At 37.2% G+C, this 27,536-nt stretch overlaps 1 protein-coding gene across 2 annotated transcripts in view; it reads left to right on the top strand.

Moving 5' to 3' along the window:
* LOC109986197 (potassium voltage-gated channel subfamily D member 3-like) overlaps positions 1-27,536 on the top strand; it is a 94,024-nt gene that overhangs the window by 52,433 nt on the left and 14,055 nt on the right. For both annotated transcript variants that reach the window (XM_065954664.1, XM_065954665.1), the window contains exon 3: positions 22,030-22,192. In XM_065954664.1, coding sequence (XP_065810736.1) covers positions 22,030-22,192 — 163 coding nt within the window. The remainder of the gene's footprint in view (positions 1-22,029; positions 22,193-27,536) is intronic.

The following is a 27,536-nucleotide window of genomic DNA, read 5'->3' on the forward strand; positions in this document are numbered from 1 at the left end:
GTCAGCTATGATGCATGGTGGGCGGGCTTCAATGGAGACTTGCAGCCTCAAAATAATGAACAAAAATTACTTTTTTAAACAAGACACGTCAGTATTTTTTGATAGTTGAAACATTTCCCTTGATAAAACAGCCTGTTACTTGAATACTATAAGCCTTTTATATTACTATTGAACTTTCAACTTTCAATGTTATTGTGCCCAAGAGGAAATTGGTGAATTTGTAGCCAGGAGGAAACAATATAAAAAAACATTTAGAAACACAGGCACATAGACTCAGGCAATAGAAACAACATACACCGGGAACATCATTAAATACATAAATATGAGAGTTCATCAGGTAACAACAGGAAACTGAATGTATTAAAACGTCCATAAAACCATCAAAACCAGAATAAAACCCATCAGTCATCAGGGTCCTCATTAGAGTTCAGAAGTTTGATGGCCTGAGTAATAAACACATTTTTTCACCTTTTGGAGTTGGCTTTTTGGTAATTTGTATCTCCTGCCTGAGGGCAGAAGCTCAAACTCACCAAACAGAGGATGTCATTGTCTATTATAGAATAAAGTACTAATACACAATGCTGCTTGGTACATTAAAGTGGCTGATGAAAAAAAAGAGTGGCCGGTAGATTTTTTGAATCCATCAGCCACAGTGGCAAGTAGACAAAAAGTTTCCAACCCTGATGAATGATTGCTTTTACATAAAATATTACTTGTATATTGTTAGATCACAAAGTAAGCCCTGAAAGCCATGAAAGCCATGTAGATGTCTATCAAAGCATGCTCACTCATGCTTACAGTCTTACAGCATGATCTCAACAGAACAATAAGCTACATTATCAGCATGGTTATCTAATAGTTATGAACATAGCTTTCACTTAACTCTTTTGCTGATAATCAACGAGACTTGGTTCATAGATTTTTCTTTTTTTATTAAATTGCACATGGGCTTTCAGTGAAAATATGTTTTGTGACACACTACAGATGCTACCTGGCTTTTAGAGCAGTTATAAATAATAGTAACACAAATATACTCCTCTGCAACAAACCAGCCCTATTTGCTCCAGAAACCAGATGTCCCATCTCTTTCAAAGTCTGTCTTTCACTAAATCTTTGCAGATTTACACATTTTCCTTGCAGCATTAACCAACAGTCGTGTTCACATCTTGTTCCATTCGGCCCTTTATTACTTGTCAATAGTGAAAGAATGTTAAATACTCAGAGTTATTTAAATGGATACTCAGTGTCCTTGGCTGTGTTATGAATGCTCTAATTTGAAGAAGAAATATTCTTGAGCAGATGCTTCGAGACTCCTGTCCAGAAGGGTGGCTGTAATCCAGTAAAGCACTCAGCTCACTTCTTACTCGTCTGTGATCGGCTGTATCTGGTCGACCATCTGTGGAGGATAACAGGTCTTTGCACTCTGACTCGTATCATCTCATTTTTTTTACTTGTTGCTGCCAACACTGCTGCACCCTGTGAGTCGTCTGTGTTTGGTTTATCTTGTATTAATGCAGCTACAGTGGTTGTCTGGCAGTTGTCTGGTAAAGATCCAAAAACCTGTGTTTTGGAAAAAGAATCTGGATAATTGGAAAATGAAATTAAGAAAAATGCAATAACAATTTGTTTTACCTTGAGAGACAAATCCAGCCGGTAATAGGATGTTCTTTTGAAGAGTAGCTTTCTCTGAGAGGAGGTGTAGGTAGTTGGATAAAACTGAAAATTTGCTAAGAAAACAATACAATGAAAAATAAACCCTCTCTTTAGTGGTTCTTCCCAATTGGCCTTGAACAAAGCATAGAGCCCACAACTTTTCTGTTTATCAATGCCAACACTAAAGAATCACTTTCCCTCCAAACGACGCTAACAAGTGTGTGCAAGAACAATTCTTTTACACCCAAATAAGCAAAAACAGACACATTGGGGATGCACTTAATGCTTTTCACCATAATGAGGAGAAAATCCATTACCATGGATACTAATAAATAGGTTATTGTTCAGCATACTGTCCTCAAAATGGGTAATGTTAAATGGACAGTACTTTAACAGTGCTTTTGTTCGGTCTTCTGACCACTCAGTGCTTTTTCACTACATGTTACGTTCAGCCTTTCACACACACATTTATACGTCAAAATATATGCGTGTGTGTTTGTGTATGTACCACCAACCTGCCAAGGGACTACAGATAGGTATTGGCCTATGGCTATATTCTTACATATTTATGTTCATTAAAGTGCACTGTCCCTGTTTCAAATGAAATTAATTAAAATACACTGATGATGGTGGAAGGTGCTATGGAAAGTGCTCAAACACCCAGCACTACTATTCACATTCAACACATTAACATGAACTCTGCTGTCATGTCATCGGGCACTGATATGTAGACAACAGGCATTGGGGATCGGGCCATTCTACCACTGAGGCACGGCCACAAAGCAATGTAAAATGACTTTAGTATGATTAAGCTACATTAGCAGGTTGACTATTGTTTACATGTGGATGATCATCACAGGATAAGTTTATGTGCCAGTGTAAGGTTGCTATTTTTTGTAGTTGCCATTGTTTCAAGTCATCGAAGAGATTAATTCCCATGAAATGTGTCTCTTAGGAGAAATTGCCATAAGTTAAGTGTGACCTTAAACTGTTATTTGTCCATGGTTAGAGTAAGCCAAGAAACATTGTCTCTCTCAAAATTCCTCTTTCCTCTGTCCTGATATCTGTACAGAGAATACTAGGTCAAGGGCAAGGTAAACTTTATTATCCCTGAGGTGCAGTTTGTTTCACTAAGCTCGTGCTCAGATATTGTACTCACTCCAGCTAACCTGGAGTGAGTACAGTCACCAGTCACCTGTGAAAATACAATGTTTGGGGCATGAAGGGGAATTATTAAGTAACTGACAAAATCATTTTAAAGTCGTTTTTTTAAAGGTATGATATTGACTTTATTTTCCTTTGAGTTTGGCAAGCAACTGCTGTTTTGCTTTATTTTATATACATATTTAATTATACTCTATGCAAACAACCATAGGAATGGCAGTCTGAGAAAGTATAGCAAATGTTTTGGCTTTTTGCATGACCCAAATATTGTTTATGCGACTCATATTAAAAGTTATGTAACAGTTATCCAGTCCCCCTGCTTCTTATTAAGGGCAGTGCAGAAAAACAACAAGTCAGCATCACTGCATGCAGCAGAGCTGTTGGACGGTTTTATTGTTCACTTCCAGCACATTAAAGCTGGTTTGAAATGGTGCTTAATCTGACAAATGAGAGCAGAGTTAGGTAACACTTTATATTAAGGTGCTTGTAATAAGCATTAATAACAGGTAATAAGTCACTTATAAGTCACTTATAAGACCTTATTAGATTCTTATTAATGCAAATAAGACTATATAAGTGTTAATATAGGCATATTTAACGCATTAATTATGTCTTATAAGACACTATTTTACATTTTTCTGTTTTCGTTTTTAATTTGTCAGCTGAAGAGTTTTCTAATGATGTGGTGGATGTATAAAATGTCAACAATTCTGTCGGAAAATATCCTAAATTTTACAGTGATACATTTTTACTAAAACGCAACAAAAGTGCTTCGGTTCAACAGAACATTAAATCGTGCAAAGTTAAGTGCAACCCTTGGAAATCTCACACCCACGCCCCTTCAGTACTCAGCAAGATCCAAACCAGTTGAGAAGGGCGACCCACAGTGTTGATAAGCAATCCACTGTTTACAAAGCTCTGCTGATGGGTTTACCAGGTTTTTCAGTAGTGTGTAGGCTTCAATCCAAATCCTGATACTTCTTTACACATGACTTTATTTATAACGTCAATTCAATCTTGTTTCTGCAAAGTCAGTGTCAAGTTTTTATTGCACCAGGGATAGCACTCAATCACGTAATAATGGCCCATTATGAAGGGAATAACATTGCAGAACATCCTGCTTATTAAATACCCCTTTTTTATTTCCTCGCTCATGATACGATTAAGTAGGAAAGTTTGCCAGCTCCAATGCTAATTGGTTAAAATTCCATTCAGTGATGGTAGAGGAAAATCAAGTACCATACATCAAGAGTTACAGCTGATTTTTATCATAGACAGTAAATATTAATGGACAAAGCCTGAGTGATGTCAGCCATCTGTTACAGCAGAGGGCTCCTGAGACTCATCGGCAGTAGCCGCCATGCTGGAAATGCTGTCTCAGCCTAACCTTCAGTCAACCCAATGACAGGCTGAGAGCTGGAGCTGAGGAGGGTTTTAAGCTTCCTGACAAACTATTACATCGCACCCACCTGTCAATGTCCCTTATAGGGTGTGCCAGTGATGACAATAACTAATCAGACCTATTTTGTTTTTTGTACCAGGCTGTAGACATGTTTATTTATGCTGTAAAAACAGGCTTTTTTGGATGTAGTGTGTGTATGTGACTCTTGGTGTTCCTTGAGCCAGCCTTAAGTGGACCCTCATCAAGCTGCAGGATTTTTTGGCTTCATTTTTTTAAGACCGGAGGTTGTTCTTTATAAACCTGTTGGGAAATATTTACACTAAGAGGAATAGAAGCAGAGCTCAAGCATGACTGAGGAACTAATTGGTTGTTGGTTAAATCCTTTGCTGCCATAATGGCTGCTCTTGTCCAATATGACACTCACCACATGCCCCAAACTATCATGTTGGAAAGTTTATGGTGAACATCAATTCAAATGTACAAGTGGATATTTATTCAAAAGTGGAAATACTTCCTGACTGTAGGAATATAAAAAGGGAGAAAGGTCACATGTGAACCAAACGTTATTCTTGAGAAGTAATTTCTTGTTCAATGATGTATTTATTGAGGAAATATGTGCAGAAGTAACTTTGGTTTTACAGTAACTCAAACATGTATTGAAGTGAAACTATGGCCTTAGCATGAATAAAACAGAGGGCTTCACATGTTTGAAATAGGCTCTCCAGTCTGCAGCTATTGAGCCAAATCAGCCGGGTAGTTCTTATAAGGGTGAGTGGTGCAGCATGTCTATGATTGGAATGGCTCAGTACAAAGAAAAACCTCTCATAATTGGTCTCATTCGATAAGCGAGGGGAAGAAGTTTTTATACTGACAGGATTTAAAGTCTTTACACTGAAATACATCAGCTCCTGATTAAAACGCTCACTGATTCTTTGCAAACATTCGGTCAGATTTACTCTGTATTTCATCATTTTAAACCACTCCAAACATACAAAATGCAACTTATTCAGCCTGGATAAGTCTGTCTGCTCTGCATTGAAGTCTTATAATTTAGTTTAATACTATAAATCCTCAGTTCACAATGAGGAAGATTTAGAAGTAAAACCATTGAGGATGCTTTATTTTATAGCTCTGTTTAGAATTGAGTCTTGCAACATAACGGTACTGTTTACATCTACTGAAATGCAAAAGTTCAGCAGGCTTAATGTTTTATTGTCATCTTTTTATCACAATAAAAGAAAGTCGATGCCAGTCACACTGTCGTGCTCAGCACGGAGACACAATTGTATCTGAGCGTTCTGCTGCTCAGCACATCTCTGAGCTGCAGATGCCGCTACATCTCTACAGGAGAGTGAAACACCAAAGACAAACATGAGTTTCCTGTTACATTCACAGGACACTACGCTTCATTACGCCTGATGATTGTGCAGCTGAAATTGTCAATGAAACCAGCCTGACAGCACAGAGATAAACTACGTGAGGAATCCAGGCAACCTCAACAAATAGAACCAAAAAACAGAAGTGGAGTTAAAATGAGGGTGGAGGAAAAAGAAATATGCAGAATTATACATTTTTGGTGAGTTTGAATTACAGATATGGCCCTTTTAAAACTAAGTTTTCCTGTTTTTCTTTAATATTTAAGTTTTTCTTTGAGGGTTTGTTGCATGAATGTTGGAAATAAGGATTGTTTATAGGCAACCTTGTGGTTTTTCAGATTAGATTAAATACTAAAAACTAGACCCAGAGCGATAAATCGTTCAGCCAATAATATCGGCCGATATTAGCATATCCAGTGACTATAGGTATCAGCCAATTTTATCGCAGCTATGCGCCTAACCCTAACCCGAAATCCCAAATACGTCGGGCCCTTTTTAAAACATAAACCTTAAAATCCAATTGTTAAGGCATGAATAGCATGAATAAATGAATTGATTCTTCTTCTATGCCATACAAATTAGTATACAGAACTATAATTTGTATTGGTGCTTTTCTTTAATAAATAATGAAGTTCTTCTTCTCAAGCAGGAATGCCACCTGTCCATGAGCAGGTGCTGTGTGTTCAAGTACAAATACAAGATTTGATCATTGGCATATTCCTCATTGCTAAAATAATGATATGAGGCTTCCAGTTCTAAACACACATGTTGGCAAACCCTTTTTTTTCACACAGAAAATGTCACCCAAATATTGAAAGAACAGATGATATCATTACAAATTTAGCTGCATCACTAGGGTCGAGAAAAAAAAGGAAACATGTCTATCCCAGCTGTCGATGTTAGAGCCATGCAGAGACACAAATGAAGAAGCAATACGCTAATAAAGAACAAAATGCCAAAAATGTCTTGCTGACGCAAAATCAGTGCATGGCTTAAATTGCTGGTCAAGGATAGAGTCATTCATGATGTTACATAACTATTGAATAAAGACTTGCATATAAAGACCTTAAGGCTGTTGGAATGTTTCCACTTCAAATATAAAAATAAAAATAAATCTATCCTGCTTAAGAAATTAAAGATAGGATCCCTTTATTTTCATCAAACTCCTAAAGCCCTTATGGAATGGAACCAACCCAAGTGTTTGTGTATGCCGACAGCTCACTCAATCACCCAATCATTCCTGAAGCAGGTGTTAGATATTCAATTAAAGAAACATTTTTGAAATCTTATCAACTTAAACATGTTTGCTATGTAGTTGGCATAAGAAAAAAATCACTGGTTAAAATTATTATAAAATTAGGGTCTTTCACCTGCTTTTAGTAAAGTGTCTTGAGATAACGTGTTACGAATTGGGGGTTTACATATAAAGATTGATTGATTGATTGATTGATTGATTGATTGATTGATTGATTGATTGATGGTAAAAGGAGCATTGATTCAAGATGGCTGAATTCATGAAATAATTGTTACAAAGGAAAATTCCAATCCTGAATAGCTCTTTGCCATCCTGAAGACCCCGCACTAAAAGTCCATGTTCTCCTGGATCCATGTCACATGCTCAAGCTTCTTCAGAATTACTTTTCAACAGTCAAAGTTCTGGTGAGACAAGATGGCCAACAGAGAAGACGGCAGTACATCAAGGAGCTCCACAAGCTTCAGGAGGAGGGGGAGGGTTTGCACCTTGGAAGACTATATTCATGCTTCAGCTGCTCAAATAATAATAGATCTCCTCCAAACAACTTGCAATCAAACCATTTTCATCCCATTTTAAAACCCTTTGTCCAGTTTAGATGGGGGAAGTTGATATTATGTGATATTGATCAGGCAAGACTACATTTCTAAATCATTTTTAACTGTGTTTTTATTCACAAGTTATTGATCTTATTTACTCTCGATGTATCTTGATTTAAGACTGGGGCTGTGTTTAAGGGCATATTTTTGCAATGATTCTGTTCCATCCCATTTTCAGAAATGAACTGCATTAGTATTTGGTAAAAAAAAAATGTCAAAAGAATAAAAAGCTGTGTAAAAGTAGACTTCCTTCCCTTAGCTATTGAGTTGAGCATTAATGCACATTTTAGTCTTGTCATTTCAAATCTAAAATGTATACTCATAAGTAGACACAAAGGAGTGCATTTATATAGAAATATTTATTCAATGGGCGGAGTTAAGTCCCGCCTTACTGCTGTTGCTAGGTTGATCCGAAGTTAGGTTGAGACTACAAATCCAATATGGATGCGGCCGTCAATTGGACTCATTTGCTGCCTACGTAACAGACGGGTCAGGGTTTGTCCAGTAATATTTACAGTCTATGGTCTTGACTAATTTTTTTTAACATGCTTTGGCTCCGGGTTTAACTCATTTTCCGCCTGCCTCTACATTAAATGCAGAGGAAAATGTACTGACTTGTTATTGCCCTTACATGGACTTTGTCTTGATTTCTCGTAGCAAGGCTTGGCTAAATCCAGACTCTGGGTCATCCTGCCATTGTCTTAGTCCTGATCCATTCCTGCCCTGGCTCAGCTTAGATTTGCTTTATTGTCACCTTACCTTTGACTTGGTCTTGACTTGCACGTCTTTTTTTTTTTTTTTAAATAGATCTGACTTTAGGTCTGCACTAGATTTAACTTTCCCTGGCATTGTTCTTGCTTTGTTTTTGCACTGCGTGAGCTTTTATCTGAACTTGTTCCCACCCTGCCATGATCTGGATTCTTTCTTTCCATACCTTAGATCCCCCTGGTACCCCATGGTCTTGATTTGTTCTCTATATTCTGGGCCTTCTCCCTCTAAGTCAGGGGGGTTGTGTCTGCCTGGATACACTTTGGTGTCTTTTGAGTCGGTTTAATACCTACAGCAATGCATCTCTACAGCACATCACATACACAACAGAGCCCAGCTCAAAGAGGGGCAGGTTGCTTAAATTCTAAAGACCAGCAGAGAAAGACAAAACAGAAAAATATTTGCCACACAAAAGTCAGTGAAGCTCCAGCACTTCCACTGTAAACTTTAGCACTGTGTATAGGAGGAGATTTGAAAACAAACAATATGTTTGTTAGAAAACCCTGCCTTCAGGAATACAGGTTAAAAAATAATCTGTATTCACTGTTTTAAAATGTCCTCATATTGTGCAGATGATGGTCTCTCACACATCATCATTTGATCACCAATGAACCTCAGCTGAACTTGTTTTATTCATGCTTTGAAATATACTCATTATTATTTTGGGTCATTTTCCAGCATGCCCTCTGTAACAGGACAGTTTGCCCTTGATGTTAACTCTCCCCATTGAGGTAAATCCACCCCTAAATCAAACAGCACACATAGGTCATGATGGATGGGGCTTTCTCTGCAGTGGCAGCAGGTCACATGGTCTAATATCCTACATCCTTCACATGCCTGTGTGTGTAATAACAGACTTCAGGTTGTATCCTTATCCTGTTTAATCTCACCCCACCTCACTATGCTCTTGTCCTTCTTGGTACAGTTGTTTTCAGCTCCTCACCTGCTCCTCTTCACAAGAAAAAAGTAAAGATTCTGTGTAAATATCAATACAACATGATGTGTACCCCAGCAGTCCCTCTGGAACGATGGCAAGGTCAGGCATTGTTTAGCTCATGTTCAGTTTTCTTTAGGTTTACTCCAGATTGTTTTTTGTTTCGGCTCTGCGTTGATGAGAGAAGCAAAGAGAGTCATAAATATCTTCTGAGGTGTGAAACAGAACAAAGAACAACATCATGGAGGTGCTGAAGAGAGAGGTGCTAGACCTGTGAACGCTTCACCTGCAAGGAAACGTAGCGTGTGAAGTGGTGTTTCATGTTACCCTGAATGATCTGACTCTACTCACTGAGAAGTTTGAACTCAACATGTGCATCACTTATTCCATCTTTACAACATTATTAAGAAGCAAATGTGATTGAGGCAGCTCTTATCTAAATCGAAATAAAAAATAAGCATTTGTGGTTTATTAAAAAAATGGTTTGTGCTTTTATTTGATATTTTGGTAACATCAAGAATATACTCAGTTTAATTTCTGATATCTGGACAGGCATTGGCAAATCTGACAAAATTAAAATCAAGTCTGCATTTCCTGCAGCTCTTGATCATATATATTTTGTTTAGCTCATTTCCCATCACAGCAGGCAGTTATTTTATATGCAAAGGCTTACAAATGGCAAACCAACAAAGTTAGAAACTAGCTGAAACATTTAGCAGCCAGAGAGCCAGATATCTCTCTCAGGACTAGGTGGAAACCATGTATACCCGGCTCATCATTTCCTCTGAAGCTTTGTCTATTTATTCTATTTTACAGCCAACTTTCATTTATTCATTCATTTCATTTATTATACCGGAAAGTTTAAAAGTAACATTAAGTTACAGTTTAACGGGCCTGACTCAGTTTAAAAAAACTAGTTTCCAGCAGGTTCCTGTTCTGCAGAAACATAAACCACAGTCATGACACATCAAGACAAACACATTTACAGGACATTAGCATGGGCTAGGCAGATACAGACAAATAGAAACAAACAGTACAGATACTGTGAATACATTTCTTGGTATTTTAAGTCAGATTGTCCTTCGTTTGACTGTGTAGCTGTACAGGATGATAGATTTTTAGTGACTGGTAGTCTGCAGTAAAAGTTATCAGAGAAAGACTCAGTTCGCTGCAGCCCCAATACAGAAGTGGAAAACAATTTATTCAGTGTTTGTGCCATTTTTAATACCAGGGTCTATTTGTTTGAGAAGGGAAACAGTATGACTTGAGATTAAGAAAAACACATATTGATGAAGACCAAAAGGTCATTTTGAGGATTGGTTTGTTTAAATCCTTCCATTTTGTTTCTCCTCCATTGCTTAATAAACTAAACCAAAAGTGTGGACACTGGGTGGACCAAACAGTTTTAATCAGGTCTCTCCACTGATGACTGGAGTCATAGGCTTTTGTGGGGGCAGCCCAAGTGTAGTCCACAATATACTTTAGAGTAGAGGCAGTATTGGATTTCCATTTACTGGAAGTCCATGAACAGGTCCACTGAATGCTTAACGGCTCCTGAATAATGAAATAGGTTACTGCTTGAAAACATATTTGCTTCATCAACTTTTAAAGGGGGAACTATGTCTATTTTGTGTATAGACAAAAGATCTAACAACTAATGATAATAACCAACCCGAAACCACTGAACCTCCAAAAGTTATGTGGTTTCAAGGTTCATGTAAGGATTAACAGGTAATGTACCAAAACTTTGAACGTGCAATAACATTTTTCAGTGTTTTTCCTTTTTTTTTATTTTTTTTATTCTGTATGAGAAGAGGAGACCTCAGATTATGATGCTAACACTGAGGAATGACAACAGATATTTACTGTAAGCAGAGCATCTAACACAAATCTAAAGTTAGCAGCAGCTACTTAGCAGCTCAAAATTTAAAACAGCTTATTTCTACGTAGCTCTGACTAAAGCCACTTTATCTACTGCGCTGCTGCTGTTTGCTAGCTGCAGTGGTTGTGAAATGTAAGTTTAAGTGTAGGCTAGTGTTTTACTGTCTTATAGTGGTGATGAAGACTTGGCAGTGAGTCCAAATAGAACAAATGGACCCATGACGTAAGCAAAATTGAATTGTCTTTACTATGTAATGCTAACAATATAGAATAAACATAGATTAAAGTAAGACCAGTCATTTGAAAGTAATTGACACGATCATTTCATATTTTTGTTTGTTTTCTTAGATGCCTCTTACATTATTTTTTTCTGTGTATTTAAATCCCTCACATGTCCACTTGTTGCCTCTTTGTTTGAGTGACTGTTTAAGTGTCTGGGAAGTGGACTGACATTCTCCAAACTCTGCACTCGTACCTACAATGGGATTATCCAACACTCATCCCTGCAGCATATTAGAGCTACTTTTTAGATTGGAGGCAGATTATGAAAACATCATGCAAATGTCATGCAAATGGATCTGCCATTAACCTGCAGTGTCACACAGCAAATGTAAATGTGTCACAAAAAGCAATCAGGATTCTGCAGTTTAGCACACATTTAAGAGATTTATACAAATGTGTTTTGGTTAATCCGTGAAAGGCTTGAGGCATTGTTTAGCAAGTTCAGTACTAAAACTTTGCATGTGCAAATCATTCACCTTTTCATATCAATATAGTCTTGTTTTATTTTGTTTGTTATTTTAATAAATAAATTGCCAAATCTAGGAGCTTTTCAAATATTTTTTACCTTATAATAGCAAAAATAGTTTTTGTGAATAGTTGTCCCTCTTCACTCTGTTAAAAATAGCTTGAAAAACTATCCACGAATCGGCAGAATCCCCAGTGACTTAAAGCAATAAATCCATCATTTTGTTTGTCAGCTTCAAATCAATTGAACCAGATGGACACCGGAGGCATTCCACTATTTACAGAGTGTAATGTCATTCTTTTTGACAAGTAATGAACTCAAACTTTGTACAAAGTAAAATCAACTTAAAGTTTTTGCCCTTCACAATCTTCCTTTAAAGCTTTGTACTGCAGCCAGGGACCACGGGGCAGAATGACATTTTGTGGTGTGTTAAAGAGGTTAAGTGAACTTTTGTAAATAGATTCTACAAATTGGAAGCTTTCTCTCTTCTGTCTTTCCTTGTTTTCTTCAAAATCCCTTTTGATGTCTTTTCTAGATGCTCAGCTCAGCGTCCTTGAGTAATTGTCTTATTTGTTATACCTCAAAAGACTTCCAAAGAACGGCTCCAAAAGGTCCAATCAATCAGTTCTGGGACCCTCTTCAGCTGTAGCATTACCAACCATTAGCATCAGTGTGCAGGGAGTCGCCACTGACCCACCATGTAAAATCAAAGAACCGGCTGATATGGCAAATGAAAACAAATTCATAGAACATGTAGTTATGTTTGTAGCGTAATTAATTTATTAAGATATTATATCTTTAATTTACCTTGGAGCACCACTTTCTGTTACTGGAAGAAATGAACTTTAACTGTATAAGTTAATTAATTATTCAGTCAGTTTCATATCTTGAAAGAAGTAAGTTCTAGAAATGTTAAACCAGAAAACACACAGACAAAGTTCTGAATTTTATGTGTAAAATTTAAAATGGTAAACAATAAGGTATAGATGAAAGAGATAAAGAATGTGATTCTTATGATCAGGGTAATGCAATTATAACGTATGGTGACATTATATATTTAGTAACGAGATAAGACGCGGTATTGTTTGAATGACTTAATCAGCAAATGATCAAAAGGGGAAAAAGTTAATAAACAAATTTTGGGATTCTATTTGGATTTAAAGGGGGCTCTGAATAGACACGACTCACGACTTAATCTCTCAACAGCCAATGCGGAACCAACACTTTTACTGTGAGGTGTGTTCGATTGAACTCCGCCGGCTGGTCCCGCGTTTCAGTCTCCAGCAGTCTCCAGCAAGTCCCAGAGAGGTCCACGGGCCAGATTAGATGCAGCTAGGATGGAGGTGGAATGGCAGTTCAGCCGTCGTAGTTGTGTCATCATCAGCTCCAAGTGGATCCAACAGGAAAAATATTAAAGAGTCTTTTGATACGTCAATTTCCAATTCAGATTAACCTGATGGCCATCTCGATGAATCCAAAAATCGTTTGTTTGATGTTTCAAAAATGTGCATTGAAAATAAAAGTTCAGCAGAGATTCGTCTCTCTACGGCGCAAACTTAAAAGTCTTAAGGTGATTTGAACTAAAGTCCGAAGAGAAGTGAGCAAGAGCAAGAAGCAAGAACCTAACCTAAAGATCTGAGCTGAGTCTGAACTTTTATCAGCTGCAAGAGAGCGGGGCCGCCCAAGGGTTACTCCCACTCTGACCGGAAGACAATTGTTTAAACCGAGTTTACTCAATAAGATTAAGAATAAGAATCTAAACATATATACATCACCATAAATTCATTTCAATATTTTTTCTATCAGATCCACGTTGATGTAGGTTCACGTCATATATTTAGACATGCATTTCTATCAGATTCATGTTGAGATGAAAATCACACCACCTGGGAGCATCCTCAGTTAATCCCAGCCTGTATGTGAACAAAATCATGTTATACAGTCAACATTCTTAATAAAACATATTGATAAAGTAGGAAAAGAAATTGTTGTCTTTAAATAACACCTTCTATAGCTAGAGTATGCTTTATAACACGTCTAAATGTATAATTATGAAGGTTACGTATTCATGGAAATGGAAACACTAGATGGCAATAGTGCGCCACGTCAAATTCCTATTAAACTATAATAACTCTTATTGGTATTCTGAACATTAGATTTTGAGTTTAAAAAGATTATTACAATATATTCAATGTGACCATTACAAATATATAGATGAAGAAAGACATAAATGTTCATTGAATGCAGAATTGAACGCTGTGGTTTAATCAGTTCTTCAGCTGTCCTTCAACAGATGGTCAATTTTTACGACTTTGCAGAGACTGGTTTCGGTCATAGTTCATGTCGTTGGGGTCAATTCATACATAGCAGAGTGTTCTGTTTCCGCTTGGTTGTTTACCCAAGGTGTTGTAAAAGTTTATAATAGCCTGTCTTCCAGAGCCTGTCTGAGAGGGAGACTTAAATCATTGATCAGTTCCTTTGTTTCTTGGTAAAAAGTAACCAAGATGTTAATCCACATTCCTGAGTCCTTCAGAAAGAGAGGTTGTGAAACGTGGCTGCTAATATCGGCTACATGTTTGAAAGAGACTGTCAGACAAAGTTGATATTAACCACATGGAGAGCAGAAAACAGCTTAATTGTTGTTTGACTTTCAAAACTCTTCTCCTAACTCAGAGCTAGTGAGTAAACTGCAGAAGGAGCACAAAAAATTGTCCAGAAATACCACGAACAATGTCACAGAATGACCTTTTTTTTGCAAATCCATCTGACATATTGACTTGTTGCCAAACTGCAGACATGAATTAAATTTAACATACAAATAACTACAAAAAAATATGAAAAACTATTTCTTTTTAGGTAAAATATTACCATTTTGATATTTTCTGTAAGTTTACACTATGACAGGATTCCTTTCTATAACTGCTGTAAGAAGTGTGGTACCTTTACTTCCACTTGCTGAAGTATTTTGGTATTAAAGATACACTTAGTGGTTGTCTGTGTGTATATGTGCGTGCCTGCATGTGCGTGGACAAATAGGTTTTCGGAGCCTTTTCAGGTACCTTCATACCAGTGATCAATCTTCAAGAAATGACTGAAAATGACAAATTACAGAGTGAGCTCTTAGCTCCTGTCAAAGCAGGATCAGCAGAGGTCCCTCTTGATTGAAAAAAAAAGTGTTTTGTCCTTTAGCTGCTCTTGTGATAACAGTTTTTAATGTTCTACATCACAGCTGTTGCAAGGTTTGACGGTTTGACGCTGCTGCTTTCAATTTAGCCTCGCTTAAACAGAAATCCTTCAGCCAGATTGATTGCTTTGATGTCGGCGCCCCTGTTGGATGCAGCACATCCAATCCCATTCTGTTTTATTAGATGCCCATCAGAGATCTATCAGAAACACACTGTTCCACGTGTTAAGTAACCAAAAACAGAGCTTCTTTTAATCAGGAGCAAAACGAGCGAGGGACGGGGAAGGAAAAACACACAACTGAATAAACTCCCCAACAATTGATTTTTCCAGCTGCTTAGCTTTGGTTTGAAAGTGTATCAGATTGAAAAAGCTCAGTAATGAATGCCAAAGTAGAAAAACGTTTACCGCAGAAATTGCCCTACTGTTGTGTTTCATGCCTTGTTGCATCGTTTAACTACTTTTGCAGGCTTTTTCTGCACACTTCATTGTTTGCCTTATTAACTGTATAGCAGACTGTTTATTTCTGTTTATCAGTGTACTGATTCTAAAAGGTTACCAGCTGCAGTCCTGTAAACACATGCACCATATTTACTTATCAGGGAAACAAGCATCTTACCGACCTGCAGCCTTTTGCATAATTCATACACAAATATTGATGTTTGTGTGTCTGACTCTCATTGACTCACTAATTACTCATAATTATGAGAATGAGATAAATGTTCTTACTCTTGACATTTCACACTGCTGTGTGAAACTGATGGAAATGTATTTCTGTTTATTTGTTTATTCAAAACATAGCCATGGTATTAGCAGAATGCGTCACAAAATACAAGAGAATGCTAAATGTTATTAGCATTAAGGTAATGGGGTTATAAGTGGGGCAGCTTGGAAAAGTTGCAGAATTGCATACTTTTTGTTTTTCAGGGTTTAAAACTTCAGTGAAAGAAGACGAGGCAAGTTTATTTAAATAGCACATTTCAACAACAAGGCAATTCAAAGTGCATCACACAAGACATTTTTTTATTTTTTTATTTAACCTTTATTTAATCAGTAAAGAAACTCATTGAGATTAAAAATCTATTTTTCAAGAGCAAAAGAACATGAAAAGCATCAATACAAAAGGAAACAGAAACATTAAAATAGAAAAAAATAAAATTACTAAAACAAACAATGCACAATCACAGAGAAAATTAAATCTGAAAATATGTTTAAAATGAAAGAAATCATTCAAATTAATTTAAATTAAGAAAAAAAGCAGTAAAAACAAGAAGCTAAAATATAAAAGGAGTTATATAAAAAATTGAAATAATAATAAGCCTAAAAGTTAAGTGCAGAGATATAGTTTAAAATCTTAAAATAAATGTATTAAAATTGTTTAATGACAGGCAGCGGTAAACAGGTGAGCCTTCAACCTCAATTTAAACGAGCTTAGAGTTTCAGCAGACCTGCAGTTTTCTGGGAGTTTGATCCAGATATAAGGAGCATAGAAACTGAATGCTGCTTCTTCGTGTTTGGGTCTGACTCTGGGGACAGAGAGCAGACCTGTACCAGACAACCTGAGCGGTCTGGATGGTTCTTAGTTAATCAGAAGGTCACTGATGTATTTTGGCCTTAAACCATTCAGCGCTTTAAAAACCAGCAGCAGAATCAAACATCACGAGATTTAAACATTACAGTGAGTCTATGCAAGTCTTTGCGTGAGCTTCTTGCCGCTGTCATTACACGGCTTTATTGGAATAACTGCACGGTGGTTATTCATTGAAGGCCACAAAATTGGTCTGAATGCCGGTTCAAAATGAATATTATTAGCCATAATAAATGATGCAAAGTTCAGGAAGGGGCAGGTCATTTTCTGCAAAAGAATGATTTAATTAAATGATGGGTAATTATCTGGACACAAGTTAATGGCAGATGATAATTAAAGCACTTTTTTAGAGCTGTAAAAAAAAGCCGGTCTGGTCTGTGTTAGATGACCTTTTGATTACAAAGTACATTTGAATTTACAATGGGAGAAAGTGGTTAATCGCTGCAATGTGATTTGGGAGACGGCTCTGAATTAAAGGAAAGGACAACCCTCTTTGTTTCTTACATGAAAGCAATCATACTAACCATTCATCATTTAACATTTCATCAAAATATTGTGAACTTGCTGTCTGCATAAAGCAAAGTTTAAATCTCTCTTTGTATCACTGTTGGAATGATGTTTGACTCTTCACATTCAAGTGTCAAACATTATGAAAAACAGTCAGAGATGCAGCGAGGATGTCATCTCTCATCAGCTGACAGAAAGAGAGCGGAGCAAACTGTGAAACCATTTGTCTGATTGTCTGGGACTCAGCGAGTATTACATCAAGCCCTGTGGTCAAATCTCCATGGCTTGTTCATATTTCTTACTCTGCTTCCTTTTGATACAGAACAGAGCACATCTGCCTGCTTTCAAGTTTTCAAAGGATGTGGCTACTTGGGGAAAAAAGAAGTGGTTCTGAAATTGAGTTTGGTGTGTAAAGAAAAGCAAGAATATGTTTTCTATTGCAGCACACGAGTAACAACTCTGAGATCTACATTAATAGGATGTTTGCTGAACCCCCTGTTGCTCAACTTTATTTATTTATGTTTACATTAAATGTATTTAGTCTCATTGAGATTAAGAATCTCATTCACAAAAAGTGTCCTGGCCACATAATGTAGTTTACAATCACATCAAAGGCTGATTACTTAGTAAAAAATATTTCTTTTTTTTAAACATAGGGCTTGAATTCATTTAGAGGTATAAAAAGGCTTCTTAGTTTAACCAGCATGGCATTGTTTACTAGCATTTGTCATGCTAGTCAGACTTCTTATTATTTAGTTGAGTTGCATTAGTTGGAGATGGTTTTAAACTGACCGGCAATTTTTTTTAATCAAAATTATTATAAGGCCTGAATACAAGTAGTGAAAGTTCTTGCACACTTCATTTTATACAAAGGAGATACAAGCAGGCCTCCCATTTCAACCAGCAGGACAACTTTAGCTAGCTAGCTAGACAATCCATTGGTTTAGATATTGTTGTTGGAGTTGGTTTAAACTTGTCTGCCTAACTCTTCTTTTCAAGAAAGGTTTCCCACTAAAACAGTTCCTAAAAAGAAACGAGATATGTTAAAACACAATCTCATTCTAGGTATTATTATCATGAGACCAAAGCTGCATGTCCAAGGTACACATTTAGAATCATTAACAGTTCATGATCCTTACTAAAAGAGAAGGAAAAGGAGCATTGTCATTTTTTGTCTCCCATAACCAGCTAGCTAACTCTGACCATCTTAGAGAAGTTGAAAGCAAACCAATGGGAAGTAGAAATGATGCTTCAGTTTTGAGTTTGTTTAATTTCATCAGCTGTGCACATCTCCACTTAAGAGAATTAAAAATTAATTTAAAAAAAAGTATTTTTTTTTAAAAGAAGAAGATTTGAGCAACATCACGTCCTCTAACTTGTTCACATTTGTTCTGATGGAGCAGAAGGCTGGGTGTGTGATAATCCCTCAGCTCTTGGGTTTGTGGGTAGTAAGCAGGAGATAAGTCTGCTGATTATAGCGCTCTTCAGCATGGAGAGTGGGAGTCTGGGGCCAAAAAAACAACAATCACGGAAGTGGAAAGCCATCACCCACCCACGTCTGGTCAGAGAGCAGCCCTTGAGAGCTACAGCGGTCAACAGTGCATGGGGCTTACCTGTCAAGAGTCTCATTGTGTCGAGAACGCAGTGGAGAGGAAACTCAGAGAAGTCCAGAGTTCAAACGGCCAGGGAAGTAGAGAAAATAAAATATCTTTTGACAAATTCAAGTGTTTTTAATTGAAATTTTAACAGGCTCTTAGGTATGCCTTCCTCTCCTTACAATGCATTTAAATAACTCTGTATCCACTCAAAAGTTTTGTCCTCCCTTGTCTCACAGCTTCCCATAAATCATTGTTGTACACCTCCTTCTGCTATGGAATTGCTTTATTCCAAGACAATTATTATCAATTGTACCCACATTATCTTTTTGGTTTGTTTTTGTTGATATGAATAATGTTTTTAGTATTTTGGTAATTGCTACCACAAGTCTCCATATTTTAGTTGCTTCTATTTCCCTGTCTGTTGTTTGGTTGTCTGATTTTGTCTCAATCTTTCTCTCTCTTTCTGTGTCTCCCAGGGACAAATAATAAAAGAAGTGGCCTCCTTATCAGTACCACTAAAATGAATACCCCTATACAAAGATAAGATGATGTACCAAGGGTCGTTATCGGCTAAAAGGCCATAACAAATAAAGTGAGAGACACCAAAATAACACTTACTTAAGCAAATTTATTTACAAGAACATAAATGAAATGGCAAAAACAGATGTGGATGACAGTAGAGTCAGTAGTTCATGAGTGTGTGTGTTGGATGGAAAAGGAAGAGGAAGTAACCAAACATGGTGCATTCAGAAAAGCTCTCTCTGCCTACCAATAACATGTACCTGCAACACAGACAATAAGGAGGCAGACCCTAACAGGCCAGAGGGCCGTCACACCAGTAAGACAAGATAAAATTAACTATCAAATCAAATTTGCCTATTAGCCAAAAATGGCTTGTGTACACAGCAGCAACAGGAGAAGATCATTTTTTATTAACAGCCTGCATCATCAAGCAAAGATGTGTTGTTAAAGCTGCTATTGTCTTACCTCTATAGACCTCTACCTCCAGAAGCAGCATGGTTCAGTGTATTTAATATATCATTTCAAGATAATGTTTCTGTATTTCTTTATGGGCATAAATTGTTCATTTTGATCAAATAAACAACTCAGACCCAAGCAGTGCCATTTGTGAGGAAACTTGTTCCAGTTGTGCACTAGCAAACATTGTTTCCCGTCACTTCTCATCACACTACTTAAGCATGTCAGCAGCCTCTCCAGGAAACAATTTCTGTGTCTTTCCTCACCCAGTTACGAGCTCGCACTACAAGTCTGTGTTTTAAAATGAATTTGTTCCACTACATGTCATAATGCCCCACAGCTTTTGGCTATTGAGTCAACCTTGGCTTCTTGCTGGCCCTGGATCCCAGTGGCATAGCTTTGTTATGCTCCATCTGAGCTGAATAGATAGTGGTGCTATCTCTGTCCCTCTGTCCACCTGTTACAGCAGCCATTCACCTGTGTCATTGAATTAGCCAAAGCCCGACGGAAGCAGAGATGAACAGGAGTCAAAATGGGGAACAATGAAAAGGAAGGTATCAAAACCTGAAAGCACTCATTCAATCTGCTCATTCCCTTCTTACACTAGGGCTGTCCTGAATTCATGAAACGTTTGTTCCAAGCGATGGTTAAGCATATAACTGGTCACAACATGCCAACATGAGGATGTCTCTTGACATCAAAGATTGACATCAGTCTGATTAGCTGTACCTTAGCTTGTACTTGGATTTCACACTCAATGTGTGATTATTACTTTTGACTTTTCAACTGGGTGAAAAAAAACATTCAAAAGGCAGTGTCTTTTCTTCCATCACTGTAGCAGCAAGAAGACAGTATAGTCTTAACTACAGTGCGCCAAAAGGGACAAAATAGCATGTGATTAATTAGTCACTTCAGAATTAACGCATTTAGACTGTCAGCCCTGATTTATACTTAATCTAGATGCAGTATTGTTAAAGCTATCTTTATTTATTAAAAACAATAGGGAAGCGTTTCAGCACGAGGCATTCATCAGCACTCATCAAGGCCTGGTGCTCAAACCTGTCCGTATTGTTTTGTACGCTGCTCTTACCCAGATAAGGAAACTTGATGGACATTTATTGTGCCAACTTTTCTCTCTCTTTTTAAGTCTTGTTGAGGTCGTGCACCTGAAACTTTATTTATTTTCGAATGTGCTCCTTTTTTTTTGTTGCAGTTTTTGATCTTTATTTATTAGGGACAAGAAAATTATTGTCTGACTTTCTTACTCAACTCTGCAGAGCATTATGTCTTTGTGCTTGTTTCGTGTTACAGCCTAAAAATGGTTTTGTTTGTTTCACTATTGATTCTCTTAACAAATGCAGTATGCAGCAGTTCAGTTAGCAAAAAGATCAAAATTTAATTTAAGCCACCTTCTGAACACCACGCCACAGACTGTCAAAAAAAAGAGATGAGATATTTTATCTAGTGGAGGAGTAATCAGTTAAACTCCAAGTTTTAAGAGGAAGATTAAATGGATAATACCAGCTGTCTGAAGAAATACTCCAAATAAAAGCTTATTCACAAATCTCTTCTGGTTGTGTAAATAAGTCAAAGAAGAGAATATTTCCAAAAAAAGATGATGTTAGGTTTGTTCTCAATGTTGGTTTCCACTCCTTATTGTACTCAAAAGAAATCTGTTGATGCAGGTCTAACTCTGTGTGTATCAATCAATGAATCAAATGTGTCATTTATTTGCCTCCTGACTGACAGAGGACGTCTTTTTCAGTGAATTCAGTAAATTTGGAGTAAGATTCATCAAGAGTTAAATAAATAAATCGTACTCCTCAGAGCTGCTCGACCAGTTTGATCTCTGTTGTCGTGTCTGTTGATGAAGAGTTAAGTTTCTTTACAATCATAAAAGCCTGTTTCAAGTAATCATCTATATTTCGGCCTTCTGAATTTGTGCATTTTCTTTTTAAATACCTTCAAAACAACAGTTGTCATCAGATGTTATACATATGGCGGGAATTTAAAGGATAATGAAACTAAAAGAGCACTGGTAGACTTGATGTTTTAAAACATGAGGGCAAATGCAGAAGAGCATTATAACAGCTTGTAGTCTTATTTGTTGGACCTTTAACATTCTGAGCGCTAAGCTTTGTCTGCAGTAGCAGAAGAGAGACCAACAATGTCAAGGTCCAATGAAAAAATCTCTCCTCACTTTTCTTTGCCGTCTTTTCTGACTCATCAAATTGAAAAGACTATTTTGCAGTATTCCTTTCCTGTCATTTCCCCCTGAGATTGGTTGATGCACAAAATGAAACTTGGCATTAACAGATGGAGGTAAACATTCTGTATGTGTCCATGTTTCTATTTCTCCACTTTTTCTAACCCCCCTCTCCTCTGCATCATTCTGTAGGTATGGAGACATGGTGCCAAAGACAATAGCTGGGAAGATCTTCGGCTCCATCTGCTCGCTGAGCGGTGTGCTGGTGATCGCTCTGCCCGTCCCTGTTATTGTCTCCAACTTCAGTCGCATCTACCACCAGAACCAGAGAGCAGACAAACGCCGCGCTCAGAAGGTAGAAGTCCACAACATTCTCACAAAATACAGCAATCAGCTTATTACGACATATTTACATTGACTGTGAGCAGGGGACCTCTAGTGGCTAAAGAAAAGTAAGAGTAAGTCAGGTTTTTAGATATAAAAGGAATTAAAGACAGGAAGGTGGGGTTGGATGGCTGTTGTTGAACAAACGTGTTGTTCAACCAAGAGAACCGAGTTGGTGTTTTTGAAACCATTGAATGATTTAAATGATTCTAATGATGATGTGCTTTGCTCCAGTATCAAACCCTTGATGAATACAGCTTTACTGGGATGAAAACAGAATGACAGAACAGAATTTTACACAATTTCAGTCTTTGCCAACTCATTATCTACGGCTCAATAACAACAAAGTACCCTCAGCTTCCAATACAGACATAATACAAATCTACATATTTTGTTTAATGTTTGAGCTTAGACTTCACCAAACATCCAGTATTTCCTAAGGACCTATTCACAAAGGTATATAGCACTGCTTTAGCTCCCGCTTAACCTGCGCAAATAAATCAAAACGACATCGTCTAATCCACAAAACACATGTAAGGGTATAAATGCACACATTAGTGCGCTGCAGAGAAAACTGTGGCGCTATCTATCAATGCCGGTTGCACATATTTAAACCTCATTTTGGGGGGAAATTGGACCCGTTTTACAAAAATAAGCCTCATTGCAAAAAAAACCTCTAATATACGAACACAGACATTTATAGACATGTGCAGTATGCAGATTGCGCATTGTAAAGTTAAAATATTTCCACCTCTGTGTGACTTTAACATAACTGATCTGTATATAATTCTGTATAAATTACCTTGACACTACTTTTTATTAAAATAACAAGGGATAGAATCAGTATGACAGTCAGCAGCTCGACACTCTTCTGTTTCTTCATCAAAGTGAAGCAAGGGGGCGCTCCGCTGTGTGCGACCCAGCAGCCTACCTGTCTACTTGTTGTTAGGGGTGTTTTTAGTTGTTTTCATCTATGACTCTGTAGGCTGTGAAACTGTATTTTCCTTCTGGGATTAATAAGGCTGTCTGAATCTGATCTGCAGCCTGTACACACGAGGATTCAAATTTTTGTGGTTTGGGGTTTTTTGGAGTTGCCATTGCTTGCTCCTGTCAGAGAGGAAGCTTTGTGTTAAACAGTGAAACTCATTTGACATTTTTCAAGTTCAAATAAACCCTGAAAAAGTTTATCCTCCCCTTCTCTCTCATCATCTTTATGTGGACTAACGGCTTTTCTCCACATTTAGACACAAAAAGAGAGAAAATGGCACCGAACAGGATAAACCTTTTTTGGGCGTGATTGTGCCGGAATATAATTAGCGCTACATTCTTTGTGAATTACACCTTGAGCTTAATCTCGATTAATTAAGGACTGAAATTAATGCATTCATTTTTGTTTTTATTGCATGCTATTTTGTCCTTTTAGACGCACCGTTGATAGACCTCCACAGTGTCTCTCTATCTCAATGATGGAAAAGAACAATACTATTGCATCTTTGAAAGTCTCATTTCACTTTAAAAAAAAGACAGCTCTGTTGACGAGTCAAAAGTAATATCCACCTTTTGAAATCAAACAGTTCACTTTACCGTTCCTTTGAGCTGTTCTCATTTAGTGGTTTCAGTGGTTAAATCATAACTTGCAATCTACCAGAAGGTCCGTACTTCATTTCAAAGTAAAAGGAGGCTTTAATTCAAACAGCTCACTCTCATCTTAAGACTGTACAAAAATTCAAAATAAAAGCCTAACTTATTTTTAATGTGAAATCATTTCAAACATGCGATTAATCGTGATTATCAAAATGTAAGTGGATAGATAACATGACGTTCAAATTACTATTGTTTTGACAGTTTCCATGATAGAAGGACATAGCGGAAAACCTTTTAAAGGTCTTACTTTAATCCAGAGATGGAGATTTTGGTTATAGACTTATTCATCATATTATTTTTAAGGACACATTTCTCAAACTTCAGAAAAGGTGATTGGCCTCCAATAATGGATTCTTTGACTGCATATCAAATCATCGTCCTTCAACCAACATCATGACATCGTGACACATTTTCAGTGCACACACTCTTAAACACACACTATATCTCTCTGTCTCTGTCACTCGCTCTCTCTCTCTCTCTCTCTCTTACACATTCACACACACCCACACACGCACGCACACACACACAGGAAATTTGCTGCCCTCCAAGGCGAAATTATTCCTTCCTCTTTGACACACACACTCCTCATCTCTGACTTACTTACACACACCGACACACACTCACTTAAAATCAAAGTAACGGTTGTAATAACACTCATCCCGTAGGCTTGACCTTTTGGTGGGTTAAGATAAGAGAGCTACATATACTATGTAATGTTAGCGAGCAGCTGCTGATAGCTAATTGAGGAGGGAAAGGTGTCATTTCCATCCATCCTAAAAAAGAGGGGCACGATTTTGAGGTCTAGTTTGCTTTTTCTGTGAGCTGTAGGATATTTTTAAAGTCATTTTATTTGAAAAGGGTGCAGACAGAGATGTCTGATTATGTCAACGAGTGGACCCTTACTTATCCTGATGGTACTTACACAGCAGCTTCTCCAACATTTAATGGAAATCCTTCCCACAAACGAAATGAAATAAAGAAGTTTCTAGTTAATCATACCACAGATTTTGAGCGCATTCAATTTGTAAGGTTCTACCCGAATTGTAATTTTTTTTTCAAGCCTTGTTTTTATCAACCCCATCATTGAACATTGAATGCTGATATAGCTTTTTGTCAATTAACCGTTGCTTAGCAACAGGCATTTAAAGCAGAAGATAATGCAGAGAGAAATTCTGACAAGCAGAAAAACATTTTAAAAAAAAGTTGTTTTGGATTAAAGTTTTTTTGTAAAACTCATGTAATATGCAAATCCTGATTATAACCAGGCAGCATCATTTCTCATTTTGAAATGGCTTCAGACTTAGAGTGGTCATGTCAATCTGACTGAATAGTATCTCAGCAGACTGTTGATTACGATGACTCATCCTCTATAAAACTGTTACTATGAGACAAAGACATGATTTAATTACTGACTGATTAAGCTGTCACAAAGACACTCTGACATTCAATATAAGCCACAGTAAGAGTTTAAGTAATGCAGAGAGCCAATAACATCAACCACCTCATTCAGGACCTCCAATGATTTATGTACCTCACTCTGAGAAGAGAATTTTAAACTCTGGTGCAACAGTAAATCTATCTCTTACAAAGTTATCCTAAAGTTAGCATCTCCTCTAGCTTCTCCACCCCATGATATTACTTAGAAGAGAAACTGTGGGATACCTAACCCAATTTAAATTTAGGAAAGCATTATTAAGCTGTTATTAAAAACAATATAAAAATAAATTACATTTTACTGCAGTTCTGAAGGGGCTATAAATAGAATATATATTGTACAAATAATTTAAGTGGAACATTGGCCTCATTTGTTTGTTGTATTAGAGACTCAAACAAGCCCCTTGCATTGTCCTTTTAATTGGTTGTGTAAATAGACGAGGCAGGAAGTGAAGCATTTACTATGATTAGTAATACTTTGTTATGGAGCTTTGTGTCTTGTCCTGTGATTTCTGCCAGCTGACAGTTTTTCCTGTTGCCTCATAATTATAAATGTTAATATTTTTCAGACACTGGAAACACTTCTCCAACATGTTAGCTAAAAGCTGCAGTAACAGATTTTTTAGGTTACATGGTGAAATATTAAACAAGCTACTTCTTGGCATATTTTGAGCCTATTTTATGTTTTAATGGTTATTTGGTCTCCTTTTTACTCAGCAGATTATAGTTTAATAATGTACTTTGAGTTGTGTTTCTGGTCACCTATAAATGAAACTAGTATTTGGTCATCTTTGAGATCTATGAGAGTAACATTTTAGGCTGAAAAACGATGTAATTACAGTGCTACAGTAGTTATAAACTGGTGTAGGTTTGTCACGACTGGGGCCATATTTCAACATAAAACAAAGTAAATCCATTGCGTACTTTAAATGGTATGGGTGTCCAGGGCATAGATGGCCTAGCGGTTAGGTCGGGCCCCATGTAAGCGGACGGGGTTTAAGTCCAACCTGTGGCTCCTTTCCCACATGTCATTCCTCCTCTATGTTCCTGGGTTTGTGCTCTATCCACTGTCCTGTCCAATAAAGGCAAGATAGATAGAGGCAAGATAGTAAGATAGTATGGCCAAACTAACATAGTTCATCTTTGTTCAAGAAAATAAAGAGCCATCAGTTACCATCACTCCAAATATCATCTAACTTCACAAACTCCAAGTTCAATATTGTAGACCAGGTCATTAGAAATGTGTGTTCCTTTATAATCTGAATCTAATTGAACTTTTTAGGTTTTTTTGTCCAAAGACAGAAAACAAATTTAAAACCAGTATGTTTGGGAAGATTTTAATGGAAATCAAAAAATTATGAAAATTCAACCATCTATGACTGAAAGATGCAAAGAAACGTGCCTTGTTGGTTGGGTGTTATTCAACTTCCTCAGCTTCCTTTTTTTCTGAGAATTCACTTAAGATGTCAATACATGTAGTTAGGTTTTCTTTTGGAGGGAATTTAGTTTTTCAGAAAACTACACATCTTTGAAAAAAACACTAACAATACTAAAACATTAAAACATACAATTTACAGTAGTTTACCACTTTGATTGGATTCCACAGCACAGTATAGGCGGTACAGTGCATTATAATGGACTGCTCTGAGTAGTTTTCTGTTCTTGCTTTTATCCACTAAATGCCCACACCTTTAATGGGTTACAGAATCATCATGATATTTACTGTGCAACTGTGAGAGACCAATGCACAGAAAAAGCCATACGTGCTCTTATATTATAGCATGAGTTTGAGGAGAGGAAGAAAAAGAAGAAAAGTAGGAAAATAGGAAAGAAGAGCTGTGTTTGAATTTACCCTGCTACTCTGTTCTCCCTACTTCTATTACTCTTTCTCTCGTCGCCTTCCCTTCCTTTTCCTCTTTTGCTCACATTCGTCTTCATTCTTCTCTAACAACAGGCTGCTCCAGGCTCCCATTACAATTATGCAGTCATCTGGGGATTTGACTTTACAAAAAGGTCCCCTCATGTACCCGTTGTAGCTCCACAGTCAGAAAATAGAAAGTAGAGAATCTAAATTGGATTTAATGATAGTCATTCCCTGCTAACTCCAGTAGTGTGTGTGGGCCTCAGTGTAGATTTAAGTGTCTACTCTTCATGTTCAGTCACCCACAGAGAGCTGAACTATCACAGAAACCACCCCTGATACTAATGCGACTTGTTTCCTGATAGGTCAAAAGGAA

Source organism: Labrus bergylta, chromosome 5 (genome assembly GCF_963930695.1).
Source record: "Labrus bergylta chromosome 5, fLabBer1.1, whole genome shotgun sequence".
NCBI classification, from domain to species: domain Eukaryota; kingdom Metazoa; phylum Chordata; class Actinopteri; order Labriformes; family Labridae; genus Labrus; species Labrus bergylta.